The sequence below is a fragment of the Oncorhynchus keta genome, unplaced genomic scaffold (genome assembly GCF_023373465.1).
Source record: "Oncorhynchus keta strain PuntledgeMale-10-30-2019 unplaced genomic scaffold, Oket_V2 Un_contig_2103_pilon_pilon, whole genome shotgun sequence".
Taxonomy (NCBI): domain Eukaryota; kingdom Metazoa; phylum Chordata; class Actinopteri; order Salmoniformes; family Salmonidae; genus Oncorhynchus; species Oncorhynchus keta.
The window spans coordinates 60001-80000 of NW_026282282.1; the positions used below are offsets into that span (position 1 = coordinate 60001).

Genomic DNA, 20000 nt, shown 5'->3' on the forward strand with positions numbered 1-20000 from the left:
ATGCTAAATTGGCCAAGTCACAGTTACTAGCCTACCTGGTAAAATAAAATTCCCTCTCTCTAACCCCCCCCCCTCTCTCTAACCTCCCCCTCTCTCTAACCTCCCCCTCCCTCTCTCTCTCACCCCCCTCCCCCCTCTCTAACCTCTCCCCCCCTCCCTCTCTCCCCCTCTCTCTAACCTCCCCCTCCCTCTCTCTCTCACCCCCCTCCCTCTAACCTCTCCCCCCTCCCTCTCCCCCTCCCTCCCTCTTTCTAACCTCTCTCCCCCTCTCTCTAACCTCCCCCTCCCTCTCTCCCCCCTACAGTAACAGTCACAATCAGAAGGTCCAGATGCACATGTTGGATCTGATGAGTTCTATAATAATGGAGGGAGACGGAGTCACACAGGAACTACTGGACACCATCCTGATCAACCTGATACCTGCTCACAAGGTAACACACTGATCAACCTGATACCTGCTCACTAGGTAACACACTGATCAACCTGATACCTGCTCACAAGGTAACATACTGATCAACCTGATACCTGCTCACAAGGTAACATACTGGTCAACCTGATACCTGCTCACAAGGTAACACACCAACCTGATACCTGCTCACAAGGTAACACACCATCCTGATCAACCTGATACCTGCTCACAAGGTAACACACCATCCTGATCAACCTGATACCTGCTCACAAGGTAACACACCACACTGATCAACCTGATACCTGCTCACAAGGTAACACACTGATCAACCTGATACCTGCTCACAAGGTAACACACTGATCAACCTGATACCTGCTCACAAGGTAACATACTGATCAACCTGATACCTGCTCACAAGGTAACACACCACACTGATCAACCTGATACCTGCTCACAAGGTAACACACCATCCTGATCAACCTGATACCTGCTCACAAGGTAACATACTGATCAACCTGATACCTGCTCACAAGGTAACACACCATCCTGATCAACCTGATACCTGCTCACAAGGTAACACACCACACTGATCAACCTGATACCTGCTCACAAGGTAACAAACCATCCTGATCAACCTGATACCTGCTCACAAGGTAACACACCATCCTGATCAACCTGATACCTGCTCACAAGGTAACACACTGATCAACCTGATACCTGTTCACAAGGTAACACACCACACTGATCAACCTGATACCTGCTCACAAGGTAACACACCATCCTGATAAACCTGATACCTGCTCACTAGGTAACACACCACACTGATCAACCTGATACCTGCTCACAAGGTAACACACCACACTGATCAACCTGATACCTGCTCACTAGGTAACACACCACACTGATCAACCTGATACCTGCTCACTAGGTAACACACTGATCAACCTGATACCTGCTCACTAGGTAACACACCACACTGATCAACCTGATACCTGCTCACAAGGTAACACACCATCCTGATACCTGCTCACTAGGTAACACACCACACTGATCAACCTGATACCTGCTCACTAGGTAACACACTGATCAACCTGATACCTGCTCACAAGGTAACACACCACACTGATCAACCTGATACCTGCTCACTAGGTAAACACCACACTGATCAACCTGATACCTGCTCACAAGGTAACACACCATCCTGATACCTGCTCACTAGGTAACACACCACACTGATCAACCTGATACCTGCTCACAAGGTAACACACCAACCTGATCAACCTGATACCTGCTCACAAGGTAACACACTGATCAACCTGATACCTGCTCACAAGGTAACACATCAACCTGATACCTGCTCACTAGGTAACACACCACACTGATCAACCTGATACCTGCTCACAAGGTAACACACCATCCTGATCAACCTGATACCTGCTCACAAGGTAACATACTGATCAACCTGATACCTGCTCACAAGGTAACACACTGATCAACCTGATACCTGCTCACAAGGTAACACAACATCCTGATACCTGCTCACAAGGTAACATACTGATCAACCTGATACCTGCTCACAAGGTAACATACTGATCAACCTGATACCTGCTCACAAGGTAACACATCAACCTGATACCTGCTCACAAGGTAACACACCATCCTGATCAACCTGATACCTGCTCACAAGGTAACATACTGATCAACCTGATACCTGCTCACAAGGTAACACACCATCCTGATCAACCTGATACCTGCTCACAAGGTAACATACTGATCAACCTGATACCTGCTCACAAGGTAACACACTGATCAACCTGATACCTGCTCACAAGGTAACACACTGATCAACCTGATACCTGCTCACAAGGTAACATACTGATCAACCTGATACCTGCTCACAAGGTAACACACTGATCAACCTGATACCTGCTCACAAGGTAACACACCATCCTGATACCTGCTCACAAGGTAACATACTGATCAACCTGATACCTGCTCACAAGGTAACATACTGATCAACCTGATACCTGCTCACAAGGTAACATACTGATCAACCTGATACCTGCTCACTAGGTAACACACCACACTGATCAACCTGATACCTGCTCACAAGGTAACACACTGATCAACCTGCTACCTGTTTGATCCTCTCTCCTCCTGTCCAGAACCTGAATAAGCAGGCGTACGACTTGGCCAAGACTCTGCTGAAGAGGACCGTTCAGACCATAGAAACATGTATCGCAAACGTTAGTACTGTAAACTAATATATATATATATATATATATATATACTATACACAAACATTAGTACTGTAAACTAATATATATATACCTATACTATACACAAACATTAGTACTGTAAACTAATACATATATACCTATACTATACACTATATATACATATATACCTATACTATACACTATATATACATATATATCTATACTATACACTATATATACATATATACCTATACTATACACTATATATATATGTGTGTACTATATATTGATGTGTTTGAGTACATCTATATTGGTGTGTGTGTGTGTGTGTGTATATAGATATATACACACGATCTGTCGTTCAGACCAACTAATATCTCTCCCTCTCCTTGCCTCTCTCCCTCTCCCTGCCTCTCTCCCTCTCGCCTCTCTCCCTCTCCTTGCCTCTCTCCCTCTCCCTGCCTCTCTCCCTCTCCCTGCCTCTCTCTCCCCCTCCCTGCCTCTCTCTCCCTCTCCTTGCCTCTCTCCCCTCCCTGCTTCCCTCTCTCCCTCTCCATGCCTCTCTCCCCTTCCCTGCCTCTCTCTCTCTCCCCCCCTCCCTCCCTCTCTCTCTCTCTCCCCCTCCCTCCCTCTCTCTCTCTCTCCCCCTCCCTGCCTCTCTCTCCCTGCCTCCCCTCCCCCTCTCTCCCCCTCCATGCCTCTCTCTCCCTGCTTCCCTCCCTCTCTCTCCCCTCCCTGCCTCTCTCTCTCTCTCCCCTCCCTCCCTCTCTCCCTCCCTGCCTCTCTCTCCCCCTCCCTGCCTCTCTCTCCCTGCCTCCCTCTCCCCCTCCCTCCCTCTCTCTCCCCTCCCTGCCCCCCCTCTCTCCCCTCCATGCCTCTCTCTCCCTGCTTCCTCCCCTCTCTCCCCCTCCCTGCCTCTCTCTCTCTCTCCCTCCCTGCCTCCCTCTCTCCCTCCCTGCCTCTCTCTCCCTCCCTGCCTCTCTCCCCTCCCTGCCTCTCTCCCTGCCTCCCTCCCTCTCTCCCCCTCCCTGCCTCCCCCCCCCTCTCCCCCTCCCTCCCTCTCTCCCCCTCCCTGCCTCCCTCCCCCCTCCAGTTCTTTAACCAGGTGCTGGTGATGGGCAAGTCTTCAGTCAGTGATCTGTCAGAACACGTGTTTGATCTGATCCAGGAGCTGTTCTCCATTGACCCTCTGCTGCTCACGTCCGTCATGCCCCAGCTAGAGTTTAAACTCAAGGTATAGGAGACACCGACACACACAGGGGGTTGTAATGGTTCTGTCCTGTCTGATTAGGACAGGTGGGCTCCTGATAGTCACCAGGTTCTGTCCTGTCTGGTTAGGATAGGTAAACTCCTGATAGTCGCCAGATTCTGTCCTGTCTGCCAGGTTCTGTCCTGTCTGGTCCTCTCTGGTTAGGACAGGTGGACTCCTGATAGTCACCAGGTAGGACAAAGTCGCCAGATTCTGTCCTGTCTGATTAGGACAGGTGGGTCCTGATAGTCACCAGGTTCTGTCCTGTCTGGTTAGGACAGGTAAACTCCTGATAGTCGCCAGGTTCTGTCCTCTCTGGTTAGGACAGGTAAACTCCTGATATTCACCAGGTTCTGTCCTGTCTGGTTAGGACAGGTGGACTCCTGATAGTCGCCAGGTTCTGTCCTCTCTGGTTAGGACAGGTCTGTCCTGTCTGGTTAGAACAGGTTCTGTCCTGTCTGGTTAGAACAGGTTCTGTCCTGTCTGGTTAGAACAGGTTCTGTCCTGTCTGGTTAGGACAGGTTCTGTCCTGTCTGGTTAGGACAGGTTCTGTCCTGTCTGGTTAGGACAGGTTCTGTCCTGTCTGGTTAGGACAGGTTCTGCCCTGTCTGGTTAGGACAGGTTCTGCCCTGTCTGGTTAGGACAGGTGGGCTTCTGATAGTCGCCAGGTTCTGTCCTGTCTGGTCCTGTCTGGTTAGGACAGGTTCTGTCCTGTCTGGTTAGGACAGGTATACTCCTGATAGTCACCAGGTTCTGTCCTGTCTGGTTAGGACAGGTTATGTCCTGTCTGGTTAGGACAGGTTATGTCCTGTCTGGTTAGGACAGGTTATGTCCTGTCTGGTTAGGACAGGTTCTAGTCACCAGGTTCTGCCCTGTCTGGTTTGGACAGGTGGACTCTGATAGTCGCCAGGTTCTATCCTGTCTAGGCCAGGTTCTGTCCTGTCTGGTTAGGACAGGTGAACTCCTGATAGTCATGTCTGGTTTTGTCCTGTCTGGTTAGGACAGGTTTTGTCCTGTCTGGTTAGGACAGGTTCTGTCCTGTCTGGTTAGTCACCACCTACACAAACACAGCTGTTTCCTTTGAAGATGTTGATATGATTTAGGTCTGAATGACCTGGAATCTTGTTGTTGTGGTTGTATAAGACCATAGATATGGACACAAGCACTAAGATGTCTTTTTTTAAAATGTTTTTATTTATTTAACCTTTTATAGAACTAGGCAAGTCAGTTAAGAACAAATTCTTATTTTCAACGACGGCCTACCAAAAAGATAAAGGCCTGGGATTAAAAATAATACAATTTAGATATAGGACAAAAAGAGACCTAAGACAACAACATAGCATGACTAGAGAGACAACACTACATAATGAGAGACCTAGACAACAACATAGCATGACTAGAGAGACAACACTACATAAAGAGAGACCTAAGACAACAACATAGCATGACTAGAGAGACAACACTACATAAAGAGAGACCTAAGACAACAACATAGCATGACTAGAGAGACAACACTACATAAAGAGAGACAACACTACATAAAGAGAGACCTAAGACAACAACATAGCATGACTAGAGAGACAACACTACATAAAGAGAGACCTAAGACAACAACATAGCATGACTAGAGAGACAACACTACATAAAGAGAGACCTAAGACAACACAGCATGACTAGATAGCATGGTAGCATCACGACAGCAACATAGCATGGTAGCATCAGACCTAAGACAACATAGCATGGTAGCATCAGAGACCTAGACAACAACATAGCATGGTAGCACTACAAGAGAGACAACAGCATGAGTAAAGCAACACAGAATGACTAGAGAGACAACATAGCATGGTAGACAACAACATAGCATGACTAGAGAGACAACACTACATAAAGAGAGACCTAGACAACATAGCATGGACAGCAACATAAAGAGAGACCTAGACAACATAGCATGGTAGCAACACTACATAAAGAGAGACCTAAGACAACAACATAGCATGGTAGCACTACACCTAAGACAACATAGCATGATGGTAGCAACACACATAAAGAGAGACCATAGCATGGTAGACAACACTACAGACCTAAGACAACATAGCATGGTAGACAACAACATAAAGAGAGACCAAAGACAACAACATAGCATGGTAGACAACACTACATAAAGAGAGACTAAGACAACAACATAGCATGGTAGCAACACATAAAGAGAGACCTAAGACAACAACATAGCATGGTAGCACTCCATAAAGAGAGACCTAAGACAACAACATAGCATGGTAGCAACACTACATAAAGAGAGACCAAAGACAACAACATAGCATGACATGGACAAACCTACATAAAGAGAGACAACACTACATAAAGAGAGACCTAAGACAACAACATAGCATGACAAGAGACAACACTACATAAAGAGAGACCTAAGATAACAACATAGCATGACAAGAGAGCAAACATAAAGAGAGACCTAAGACAACAACATAGCATGGTAGCAAACATGACAACATAGCATGGTAGCAACACTATATAAAGAGAGACAACATAGCATGGTAGCACCACTACATATAGAGAGACATACATAAAGAGAGACATGGTAGCATAAAGAGACACGATAACATAGCATGGTAGCATCAGACAACATAGCATGGTAGCAAGACAACAACATAGCATGGTAGACAACACACATAAAGAGAGACAACACTACATAAAGGTAGCAACACAACAACATAGCATGGTAGCAACATAAAGAGAGACCTAAGACAACAACATAGCATGGTAGCAACACGACATAAAGAGAGACCTAGCATGGTAGCAACACATAAAGAGAGACCTAAGACAACAACATAGCATGTAGCAACACGACCTAAGACAACAACATAGCATGGTAGCAACACTACATATAGAGACATAAAGAGAGCATGGTAGCAATACACATAAAGAGACCTAAGACGATAACATAGCATGGTAGCATACAGAGAGACCTAAGACAACAACATAGCATGACATGAGACAACACTACATAGAGACAACATACATAAAGAGAGACCTAAGACAACAACATAGCATGGTAGAGACAACACTAGCATATAGAGAGACAACACTACATAGCATGGACAACACTACATAAAGAGAGACACACTACATAAAGAGCAACACGAGACCTAAGACAACAACATAGCATGGTAGCAACACGACAACATAGCATGGTAGACAACACTACATAAAGAGAGACAACACTACATATAGGAGCAACATAGAGACAACATAGCATGGTAGACAACACTACATGACAACAACATAGCATGGTAGCAAACACATAGAGACAACACTACATGGTAGCAACACATAAAGAGCGACAACATCATGGTAGACAACACTACATAAAGCATGGTAGACAACACTACATAAAGAGAGACAACATGGTAGCAAACACATAAAGAGACAACATACATGGTAGCAACACTACATAAAGAGAGACCTAAGACAACAACATAGCATGGTAGCACACATAAAGAGAGACAACATAGCATGGTAGCAACACTACATAAAGAGAGACAACACTACATATAGCATGGTAAAGCAACAAGACAACATAGCATGGTAGCAACATGACATAAAGAGAGACAACACATAGCATGGTAGCAACACAACAACATAGCATGGTAGCAACACATAAAGAGAGACAACACTACATAAAGAGAGACAACACTACATATAGCATGGTAGCAACACTACATAAAGAGAGACAACATAGCATGGTAGCATAGCATGACTAGAGAGACAACATAGCATGGTACAACATAGAGAGACAACACTACATAGAGAGACAACATACATAGAGTAGCAACACTACATAAAGAGAGACAACACTACATAGCCACAACACTACATATGAGTAAAGAGAGACAACACTACATATAGAGAGACAACACTACATAAAGAGAGACCTAAGACAACAACATAGCATGGTAGCAACACTACATAAAGAGAGACAACACTACATGGTAGCAACACATAGAGACAACACTAGCATGGTAGCAACACACATAAAGAGAGACAACATAGCATAGGAGCAACAGAGACAACACTAGCATGGTAGACAACACTACATAAAGAGCCACAACACTACATATAGAGAGACAACACTACATAAAGAGAGACAACACTACATATGGTAGCAACACACATAGAGACAACACTAGCATAGAGAGCAACACTACATATAGAGAGACAACACTACATAAAGGTAGACAACAACATAGAGAGACAACATAGCATGGTAAAGAGAGACCTATAAGACAACAACATAGCATGGTAGCAACATGACGACATAGCATGGTAGCAACATGACAACATAGCATGGTAGCAACATGACGACATAGCATGGTAGCAACATGACAACATAGCATGGTAGCAACATGACAACATAGCATGGTAGCAACATGACAACATAGCATGGTAGCAACACGACGACATAGCATGGTAGCAACACGACGACATAGCATGGTAGCAACACGACGACATAGCATGGTAGCAACACGACGACATAGCATGGTAGCAACACGACGACATAGCATGGTAGCAACATGACAACATAGCATGGTAGCAACATGACAACATAGCATGGTAGCAACATGACAACATAGCATGGTAGCAACATGACGACATAGCATGGTAGCAACATGACAACATAGCATGGTAGCAACATGACAACATAGCATGGTAGCAACATGACAACATAGCATGGTAGCAACACGACGACATAGCATGGTAGCAACATGACAACATAGCATGGTAGCAACACGACAACATAGCATGGTAGCAACACGACAACATAGCATGGTAGCAACACGACGACATAGCATGGTAGCAACACGACGACATAGCATGGTAGCAACACGACGACATAGCATGGTAGCAACACGACGACATAGCATGGTAGCAACATGACAACATAGCATGGTAGCAACATGACAACATAGCATGGTAGCAACATGACGACATAGCATGGTAGCAACATGACGACATAGCATGGTAGCAACATGACGACATAGCATGGTAGCAACACATGACATAGCATGGTAGCAACATGACGACAACATAGCATGGTAGCAACATGAGACAACATGGTAGCAACATGATGACATAGCATGGTAGCAACATGACGACATAGCATGGTAGCAACACGACGACATAGCATGGTAGCAACATGACGACATAGCATGGTAGCAACACGACGACATAGCATGGTAGCACATAGCATGGTAGCAACACGACGACATAGCATGGTAGCAACACGACGACATAGCATGGTAGCAACATGACAACAACATGGTAGCAACACGACGACATAGCATGGTAGCAACACGACGACATAGCATGGTAGCAACATGACAACATAGCATGGTAGCAACATGACGACATAGCATGGTAGCAACATGACGACATAGCATGGTAGCAACATGACGACATAGCATGGTAGCAACATGATGACATAGCATGGTAGCAACATGACAACATAGCATGGTAGCAACATGACGACATAGCATGGTAGCAACACGACAACATAGCATGGTAGCAACATGACGACATAGCATGGTAGCAAACGACGACGACATAGCATGGTAGCAACACGACGACGACATGGTAGCAACACGACGACATAGCATGGTAGCAACATGACGACATAGCATGGTAGCAACACGACGACATAGCATGGTAGCAACACGACGACATAGCATGGTAGCAACACGACGACGACATAGCATGGTAGCAACACGACAACATAGCATGGTAGCAACACGACGACATAGCATGGTAGCAACACGACGACAACATGGTAGCAACACGACGACATAGCATGGTAGCAACACGACGACATAGCATGGTAGCAACACGACGACATAGCATGGTAGCAACACGACGACATAGCATGGTAGCAACACGACGACATAGCATGGTAGCAACACGACGACGACATAGCATGGTAGCAACATGACAACAAGCATGGTAGCAACACGACACGTAGCATGGTAGTAGCAACAGACGACATACAGCAACATGACAACAACATCCAGCAACTAAGACATTTCCTAGCAACATGACAAAACATGGTAGCACACACACACTACATAGCATGGTAGCAACATGACGACATAGCATGGTAGCAACATGACAACATAGCATGGTAGTAACACACACACCATGGTACTACAACATGGTAGCAACACACACATAACATGGTACAACACGACGACATAGCATGGTAGCAACAGACGACATAGCATGGTAGCACACACAACATAGCCTACTAGACGACATAGCATGGTAGCAACACACCTAGCATGGTAGCAACACGACGACATAGCATGGTAGCAACACGACGACACTAGCATGGAGCACACACGACGACGACATCCACCTAACGATATCCACCTAAGACCCCCTCCCAGAAAAAACTCTGGACACACACACACCTACTAGACGACACACACACACCTACTAGACGACACACACACACCTACTAGACGACACACACACACCTACTAGACGACACACACACACCTACTAGACGACACACACACACCTACTAGACGACACACACACACCTACTAGACGACACACACACACCTACTAGACGACACACACACACCTACTAGACGACACACACACACACACCTACTAGACGACACACACACACACCTACTAGACGACACACACACACACACACCTACTAGACGACACACACACACACACCTACTAGACGACACACACACACACCTACTAGACGACACACACACACACCTACTAGACGACACACACACACACCTACTAGACGACACACACACACCTACTAGACCCAAAATACGAGCGTTGAATTTAAATATATTTAAAGTCTATAATCTAATTTTGTCTGTGTGTTGCAGAGTAACGACGGAGAAGAACGGCTAGCTGTGGTCAGACTGCTGGCCAAGCTGTTTGGAGCCAAAGACTCAGAACTGGCCACTCAGAACAGACCGCTGTGGCAATGCTTCCTGGGACGGTGAGACACACACACACATTACACAGCCGCACGCACACGCTTGGGTGCACACACACACACACACACACACACACACACACACACACACACACACACACACACACACACACACACACACACACACACACACACACACACACACACACTTGTAGTAGAGGTGCTTTGTGTTAACAAGGTGTTTGTGTGCTCCATCCCCAGTTTCAATGACATCCATGTCCCAGTGAGGCTCGAGTCGGTCAAGTTCGCTTCTCACTGTCTGATGAACCATCCAGACCTGGCCAGAGACCTCACAGGTAGGTGTCAACCGTCCAGACCTGGCCAGAGACCTCACAGGTAGGTGTCAACTGTCCAGACCTGGCCAGAGACCTCACAGGTAGGTGTCAACCATCCAGACCTGGCCAGAGACCTCACAGGTAGGTGTCAACTGTCCAGACCTGGCCAGAGACCTCACAGGTAGGTGTCAACCATCCAGACCTGGCCAGAGACCTCACAGGTAGGTGTCAACTGTCCAAACCTGGCCAGAGACCTCACAGGTAGGTGTCAACCATCCAGACCTGGCCAGAGACCTCACAGGTAGGTGTCAACCGTCCAGACCTGGTCAGAGACCTCACAGGTAGGTGTCAACTGTCCAAACCTGGCCAGAGACCTCACAGGTAGGTGTCAACTGTCCAAACCTGGCCAGAGACCTCACAGGTAGGTGTCAACTGTCCAGACCTGGCCAGAGACCTCACAGGTAGGTGTCAACCGTCCAGACCTGGCCAGAGACCTCACAGGTAGGTGTCAACTGTCCAGACCTGGCCAGAGACCTCACAGGTAGGTGTCAACCATCCAGACCTGGCCAGAGACCTCACAGGTAGGTGTCAACCGTCCAGACCTGGCCAGAGACCTCACAGGTAGGTGTCAACTGTCCAAACCTGGCCAGAGACCTCACAGGTAGGTGTCAACTGTCCAGACCTGGCCAGAGACCTCACAGGTAGGTGTCAACCGTCCAGACCTGGCCAGAGACCTCACAGGTAGGTGTCAACCATCCAGACCTGGCCAGAGACCTCACAGGTAGGTGTCAACTGTCCAGACCTGGCCAGAGACCTCACAGGTAGGTGTCAACTGGCCAGACCTGGCCAGAGACCTCACAGGGCCCTTCTTTGAAGTCCCACGACCGAGTTTGGGAGGCGCTGCCCTAACCAAATATGTCTGTATCGTCCAATCAGAGTTCCTGAAAGTGCGATCACATGACCCAGAGGAGGCGATCCGACACGACGTCATCGTAACGATCATCAACGCCGGGAAGAAAGACCTGAACCTGGTTAACGACCAACTGCTGGGCTTCGTGAGGGAGAGGACCCTGGACAAGAGGGTGCGACATCTCACCTGACCTCTACCTTCTCTGTTCTTTATTCTCACCTGACCTCTACCTTCTCTGTTCTTTATTCTCACCTGACCTCTACCTTCTCAGTTCTTTATTCTCACCTGACCTCTACCTTCTTTATTCTCACCTGACCTCTACCTTCTCAGTTCTTTATTCTCACCTGACCTCTACCTTCTCTGTTCTCACCTGACCTCTACCTTCTCTGTTCTTTATTCTCACCTGACCTCTACCTTCTCAGTTCTTTATTCTCACCTGACCTCTACCTCCTCAGTTCTTTATTCTCACCTGACCTCTACCTCCTCAGTTCTTTAATCTCACCTGACTTCTACCTCCTCAGTTCTTTATTCTCACCTGACCTCTACCTTCTCAGTTCTTTATTCTCACCTGACCTCTACCTCCTCAGTTCTTTATTCTCACCTGACCTCTACCTTCTCAGTTCTTTATTCTCACCTGACCTCTACCTCCTCAGTTCTTTATTCTCACCTGACCTCTACCTTCTCCGTTCTCACCTGACCTCTACCTTCTCCGTTCTTTATTCTCACCTGACCTCTACCTTCTCAGTTCTTTATTCTCACCTGACCTCTACCTTCTCAGTTCTCACCTGACCTCTACCTTCTCAGTTCTTTATTCTCACCTGACCTCTACCTTCTCAGTTCTTTATTCTCACCTGACCTCTACCTTCTCAGTTCTCACCTGACCTCTACCTTCTTTGTTCTTTATTCTCACCTGACCTCTACCTTCTCAGTTCTTTATTCTCACCTGACCTCTACCTTCTCAGTTCTTTATTCTCACCTGACCTCTACCTTCTCAGTTCTTTATTCTCACCTGACCTCTACCTCCTCAGTTCTTTATTCTCACCTGACCTCTACCTTCTCAGTTCTCACCTGACCTCTACCTTCTTTGTTCTTTATTCTCACCTGACCTCTACCTTCTCAGTTCTTTATTCTCACCTGACCTCTACCTTCTCTGTTCTTTATTCTCACCTGACCTTCTCAGTTCTTTATTCTCACCTGACCTCAGTTCTTTATTCTCACCTGACCTCTACCTCCTCAGTTCTTTATTCTCACCTGACCTCTACCTTCTCAGTTCTTTATTCTCACCTGACCTCTACCTCTCAGTTCTTATTCTCACCTGACCTCTACCTTCTCTGTTCTTTATTCTCACCTGACCTCTACCTTCTCTATTCTCACCTGACCTCTACCTCCTCAGTTCTTTATTCTCACCTGACCTCTACCTTCTCAGTTCTTTATTCTCACCTGACCTCTACCTTCTCCGTTCTTTATTCTCACCTGACCTCTACCTTCTCAGTTCTTTATTCTCACCTGACCTCTACCTTCTCAGTTCTTTATTCTCACCTGACCTCTACCTCCTCTGTTCTTTATTCTCACCTGACCTCTACCTTCTCAGTTCTTTATTCTCACCTGACCTCTACCTTCTCTGTTCTTTATTCTCACCTGACCTCTACCTTCTCAGTTCTTTATTCTCACCTGACCTCTACCTTCTCAGTTCTTTATTCTCACCTGACCTCTACCTTCTCAGTTCTTTATTCTCACCTGACCTCTACCTTCTCAGTTCTTTATTCTCACCTGACCTCTACCTTCTCGTTCTCTCAGTTCTTTATTCTCACCTGACCTCTACCTTCTCAGTTCTTTATTCTCACCTGACCTCTACCTTCTCAGTTCTTTATTCTCACCTGACCTCTACCTTCTCAGTTCTTTATTCTCACCTGACCTCTACCTCCTCAGTTCTTTATTCTCACCTGACCTCTACCTTCTCAGTTCTTTATTCTCACCTGACCTCTACCTCCTCAGTTCTTTATTCTCACCTGACCTCTACCTTCTCAGTTCTTTATCACCTCTCACCTGACCTGACCTCTACCTTCTCAGTTCTTTATTCTCACCTGACCTCTACCTTCTCAGTTCTTTATTCTCACCTGACCTCTACCTTCTCAGTTCTTTATTCTCACCTGACCTCTACCTTCTCAGTTCTTTATTCTCACCTGACCTCTACCTTCTCAGTTCTTTATTCTCACCTGACCTCTACCTTCTCAGTTCTTTATTCTCACCTGACCTCTACCTTCTCAGTTCTTTATTCTCACCTGACCTCTACCTTCTCTGTTCTTTATTCTCACCTGACCTCTACCTTCTCTGTTCTTTATTCTCACCTGACCTCTACCTTCTCTGTTCTTTATTCTCACCTGACCTCTACCTTCTCTGTTCTTTATTCTCACCTGACCTCTACCTTCTCAGTTCTTTATTCTCACCTGACCTCTACCTTCTCAGTTCTTTATTCTCACCTGACCTCTACCTTCTCTGTTCTTTATTCTCACCTGACCTCTACCTTCTCAGTTCTTTATTCTCACCTGACCTCTACCTTCTCAGTTCTTTATTCTCACCTGACCTCTACCTTCTCAGTTCTTTATTCTCACCTGACCTCTACCTTCTCAGTTCTTTATTCTCACCTGACCTCTACCTTCTCAGTTCTTTATTCTCACCTGACCTCTACCTTCTCAGTTCTTTATTCTCACCTGACCTCTACCTTCTCAGTTCTTTATTCTCACCTGACCTCTACCTTCTCAGTCTTTTTATTCTCACCTGACCTCTACCTTCTCAGTTCTTTATTCTCACCTGACCTCTACCTCCTCAGTTCTTTATTCTCACCTGACCTCTACCTTCTAGTTCTTTATTCTCACCTGACCTCTACCTTCTCAGTTCTTTATTCTCACCTGACCTCTACCTTCTCAGTTCTTTATTCTCACCTGACCTCTACCTTCTCAGTTCTTTATTCTCACCTGACCTCTACCTGACCTCTACCTCAGTTCTTTATTCTCACCTGACCTCTACCTTCTCAGTTCTTTATTCTCACCTGACCTCTACCTTCTCAGTTCTTTATTCTCACCTGACCTCTACCTTCTCAGTTCTTTATTCTCACCTGACCTCTACCTTCTCAGTTCTTTATTCTCACCTGACCTCTACCTTCTCAGTTCTTTATTCTCACCTGACCTCTACCTTCTCAGTTCTTTATTCTCACCTGACCTCTACCTTCTCAGTTCTTTATTCTCACCTGACCTCTACCTTCTCAGTTCTTTATTCTCACCTGACCTCTACCTTCTCAGTTCTTTATTCTCACCTGACCTCTACCTCTGACCTCTACCTTCTCAGTTCTTTATTCTCACCTGACCTCTACCTTCTCTGTTCTTTATTCTCACCTGACCTCTACCTTCTCAGTTCTTTATTCTCACCTGACCTCTACCTTCTCAGTTCTTTATTCTCACCTGACCTCTACCTTCTCAGTTCTTTATTCTCACCTCTCTACCTTCTCAGTTCTCACCTCAGTTCTTTATTCTCACCTGACCTCTACCTTCTCAGTTCTTTATTCTCACCTGACCTCTACCTTCTCAGTTCTTTATTCTCACCTTTACCTCCTCAGTTCTTTATTCTCACCTGACCTCTACCTTCTCAGTTCTTTATTCTCACCTGACCTCTACCTTCTCTGTTCTTTATTCTCACCTGACCTCTACCTTCTCAGTTCTTTATTCTCACCTGACCTCTACCTTCTCAGTTCTTTATTCTCACCTGACCTCTACCTTCTCAGTTCTTTATTCTCACCTGACCTCTACCTTCTCAGTTCTTTATTCTCACCTGACCTCTACCTTCTCAGTTCTTTATTCTCACCTGACCTCTACCTCTCAGTTTCTTTATTCAGTTCTCACCTGACCTCTACCTTCTCAGTTCTTTATTCTCACCTGACCTACCTTCTCAGTTCTTTATTCTCACCTGACCTCTACCTTCTCAGTTCTTTATTCTCACCTGACCTCTACCTTCTCAGTTCTTTATTCTCACCTGACCTCTACCTCTCACCTGACCTCTAGTTCTTTATTCTCACCTGACCTCTACCAGTTCTTTATTCTCACCTGTCTACCTTTATTCTCACCTGACCTCTACCTTCTCAGTTCTTTATTCTTCTCACCTGTTCTTTATTCTCACCTCTCTACCTTCTCAGTTCTCACCTCTACCTTTCAGTTCTCACCTGACCTCTACCTTCTTTGTTCTTTATTCTCACCTACCTTCTCAGTTCTTTATTCTCACCTGACCTCTACCTTTCAGACCTCTACCTCCTCAGTTCTTTATTCTCACCTGACCTCTACCTTCTCAGTTCTTTATTCTCACCTGACCTCTACCTTCTCAGTTCTTTATTCTCACCTGACCTCTACCTTCTCAGTTCTTTATTCTCACCTGACCTCTACCTTCTCAGTTCTTTATTCTCACCTGACCTCTACCTTCTCAGTTCTTTATTCTCACCTGACCTCTACCTCTCTGTTCTTTATTCTCACCTGACCTCTACCTTCTCAGTTCTTTATTTCACCTATTCTACCTTCTCAGTTCTGACCTCTACCTTCTCAGTTCTTTATTCTCACCTGACCTCTACCTTCTCCGTTCTTTATTCTCACCTGACCTCTACCTTCTCAGTTCTTTATTCTCACCTGACCTCTACCTTCTCTGTTCTTTATTCTCACCTGACCTCTACCTCCTCCGTTCTCACCTGACCTCTACCTTCTCAGTTCTTTATTCTCACCTGACCTCTACCTTCTCAGTTCTTTATTCTCACCTGACCTCTACCTTCTCAGTTCTCACCTGACCTCTACCTTCTCAGTTCTCACCTGACCTCTACCTTCTCAGTTCTTTATTCTCACCTGACCTCTACCTTCTCAGTTCTTTATTCTCACCTCACCTGTTCTTTATTCTCACCCTCTACCTTCTCAGTTCTTTATTCTCACCTGACCTCTACCTTCTCAGTTCTTTATTCTCACCTGACCTCTACCTTCTCAGACCTCTACCTCTTATTCTCACCTGACCCTACCTTCTCAGTTCTTTATTCTCACCTACCTTCTCAGTTCTTTATTCTCACCTGACCTTCTCAGTTCTTTATTCTCACCTACCTCTCTTTATTCTCAGTTCTTATTCTCACCTGACCTCTACCTACCTTCTCAGTTCTTTATTCTCACCTGACCTCTACCTTCTCAGTTCTCATTCTCTACCTTCTCAGTTCTTTATTCTCACCTGACCTCTACCTTCTCAGTTCTCACCTGACCTCTACCTTCTCAGTTCTCACCTGACCTCTACCTTCTCAGTTCTTTATTCTCACCTGACCTCTACCTTCTCAGTTCTTTATTCTTCTCACCCTGACCTCTACCTTCTCAGTTCTTTATTCTTCTCACCCTGACCTGACCTCTACCTTCTCAGTTCTTTATTCTCACCTGACCTCTACCTCTCAGTTCTCACCTCTCACCTTCTGACCTCTACCTTCTCAGTTCTTTATTCTCACCTGACCTCTACCTTCTCAGTTCTTTATTCTCACCTGACCTCTACCTCTCTTCTCAGTTCTTATTCTCACCTGACCTCTACCTTCTCAGTTCCTCACCTGACCTCTACCTCCTCAGTTCTTTATTCTCACCTGACCTCTACCTTCTCAGTTCTCATTCTCACCTGACCTCTACCTTCTCAGTTCTTTATTCTCACCTGACCTCTACCTTCTCAGTTCTTTATTCTCACCTGACCTCTACCTTCTCAGTTCTTTATTCTCACCTGACCTCTACCTTCAGTTCTTTATTCTCACCTGACCTCTACCAGTTCTCAGTTCTTTATTCTCACCTGACCTCTACCTTCTCAGTTCTTTATTCTCACCTGACCTCTACCTTCTCAGTTCTTTATTCTCACCTGACCTCTACCTTCTCAGTTCTTTATTCTCACCTGACCTCTACCTTCTCAGTTCTTTATTCTCACCTGACCTCTACCTCCTCACTTTATTCTCACCTGACCTCTACCTTCTCAGTTCTTTATTCTCACCTGACCTCTACTTTATTCTCACCTCTCTGTTCTTTATTCTCACCTGACCTCTACCTTCTCAGTTCTTTATTCTCACCTGACCTCTACCTTCTCTGTTCTTTATTCTTCTCACCTCCTCCGTTCTCACCTGACAGTTCTCTCACCTTCTCAGTTCTTTATTCTCACCTGACCTCTACCTTCTCAGTTCTTTATTCTCACCTGACCTCTACCTTCTCAGTTCTCACCTGACAGTTCTCTCTTCTCAGTTCTCACCTGACCTCTACCTTCTCTCTTCTCACCTGACCTCTACCTTCTTCTGACCTCACCTGACCTCCTCTACCTTCTCAGTTCTCACCTGACCTCTACCTTCTCAGTTCTCACCTGACCTCTACCTTCTCAGTTCTCACCTCTCTACTTCTGTTCTCACCTGACCTCTACCTTCTCAGTTCTCACCTGACCTCTACCTTCTCAGTTCTCACCTGACCTCTACCTTCTCAGTTCTCACCTGACCTCTACCTTCTCAGTTCTCACCTGACCTCTACCTTCTCAGTTCTCACCTGACCTCTACCTTCTCAGTTCTCACCTGACCTCTACCTTCTCAGTTCTCACCTGACCTCTACCTTCTCAGTTCTCACCTCTCTTCTCAGTTCTGACCTCTACCTTCTCTCTCACCTGACCTCTACCTTCTCAGTTCTCACCTGACCTCTACCTTCTCAGTTCTCACCTGACCTCTACCTTCAGTTCTCACCTGACCTCTACCTTTCAGTTCTCACCTGACCTCTACCTTCTCAGTTCTCACCTGACCTCTACCTTCTCAGTTCTCACCTGACCTCTACCTTCTCAGTTCTCCTGACCTCTACCTTCTCAGTTCTCACCTGACCTCTACCTTCTCAGTTCTCACCTGACCTCTACCTTCTCAGTTCTCACCTGACCTCTACCTTCTCAGTTCTCACCTGACCTCTACCTTCTCAGTTCTCACCTTCTACCTTCTCAGTTCTCACCTGACCTCTACCTTCTCAGTTCTCACCTGACCTCTACCTTCTCAGTTCTCACCTGACCTCTACCTTCTCAGTTCTCACCTGACCTCTACCTTCTCAGTTCTCACCTGACCTCTACCTTCTCAGTTCTCACCTGACCTCTACCTTCTCAGTTCTCACCTGACCTCTACCTTCTCAGTTCTCACCTGACCTCTACCTTCTCAGTTCTCACCTGACCTCTACCTTCTCAGTTCTCACCTGACCTCTACCTTCTCAGTTCTCACCTGACCTCTACCTTCTCAGTTCTCACCTGACCTCTACCTTCTCAGTTCTCACCTGACCTCTACCTTCTCAGTTCTCACCTGACCTCTACCTTCTCAGTTCTCACCTGACCTCTACCTTCTCAGTTCTCACCTGACCTCTACCTTCTCAGTTCTCACCTGACCTCTACCTTCTCAGTTCTCACCTGACCTCTACCTTCTCAGTTCTCACCTGACCTCTACCTTCTCTGTTCTCACCTGACCTCTACCTTCTCAGTTCTTTATTCTCACCTGACCTCTACCTTCTCAGTTCTCATTCTGTTTTCTCAGTTGTCACCTGACCTCTAGTTCCAGTTCTCACCTTTCTCAGTTCTCACCTGACCTTTACCTTCTCAGTTCTCTCTGACCTCTACCTTCTCAGTTCTCACCTGACCTCTACCTTCTCAGTTCTCACCTCTCTCTCTCAGTTCTCACCTGACCTCTACCTTCTCAGTTCTCACCTGACCTCTACCTTCTCAGTTCTCACCTGACCTCTACCTTCTCAGTTCTCACCTGACCTCTACCTCCTCCACCTTCACATCTTTTCATTCTGTTTGTTTTGGAAAGTAATAGTTTGTTTGTTATGTTTATCTTTCTTTCTCTCCTCCTTTCCT

The 20000-nt window shown here is 46.0% G+C and overlaps 1 protein-coding gene and 3 long non-coding RNA genes across 6 annotated transcripts in view; 1 reads left to right on the forward strand and 3 right to left on the reverse strand.

Annotated features, from left to right (window-relative positions):
• Positions 1-20000, forward strand: part of LOC127920873 (sister chromatid cohesion protein PDS5 homolog A-like) — a 128793-nt gene that overhangs the window by 29091 nt on the left and 79702 nt on the right. The window contains exons 6-11 of the mRNA XM_052504901.1: positions 305-431; positions 2575-2655; positions 3722-3862; positions 10804-10919; positions 11118-11212; positions 12128-12273. Of these exons, the coding sequence (XP_052360861.1) occupies positions 305-431; positions 2575-2655; positions 3722-3862; positions 10804-10919; positions 11118-11212; positions 12128-12273 (706 nt within the window). The remainder of the gene's footprint in view (positions 1-304; positions 432-2574; positions 2656-3721; positions 3863-10803; positions 10920-11117; positions 11213-12127; positions 12274-20000) is intronic.
• Positions 601-2486, reverse strand: LOC127920884 (uncharacterized). The gene is made up of 4 exons (XR_008107790.1): positions 2430-2486; positions 1757-1836; positions 1320-1540; positions 601-739 (listed from the first exon to the last, which is right to left on the reverse strand). It is a non-coding gene; the product is annotated as an uncharacterized LOC127920884 (long non-coding RNA).
• LOC127920886 (uncharacterized) lies at positions 11246-12125 on the reverse strand. Its single transcript, XR_008107793.1, has 6 exons — positions 11994-12125; positions 11834-11913; positions 11714-11793; positions 11634-11673; positions 11514-11593; positions 11246-11393 (listed from the first exon to the last, which is right to left on the reverse strand). It is a non-coding gene; the product is annotated as an uncharacterized LOC127920886 (long non-coding RNA).
• LOC127920880 (uncharacterized) lies at positions 12456-16994 on the reverse strand. Of its 3 annotated transcripts, XR_008107778.1 has the most exons (5): positions 16703-16994; positions 13509-13739; positions 12887-13077; positions 12736-12794; positions 12476-12570 (listed from the first exon to the last, which is right to left on the reverse strand). It is a non-coding gene; the product is annotated as an uncharacterized LOC127920880 (long non-coding RNA). The 3 variants fall into 3 exon arrangements; XR_008107779.1 differs by having other exon boundaries at positions 12456-13143; positions 13542-13739; XR_008107777.1 differs by having other exon boundaries at positions 12456-13077.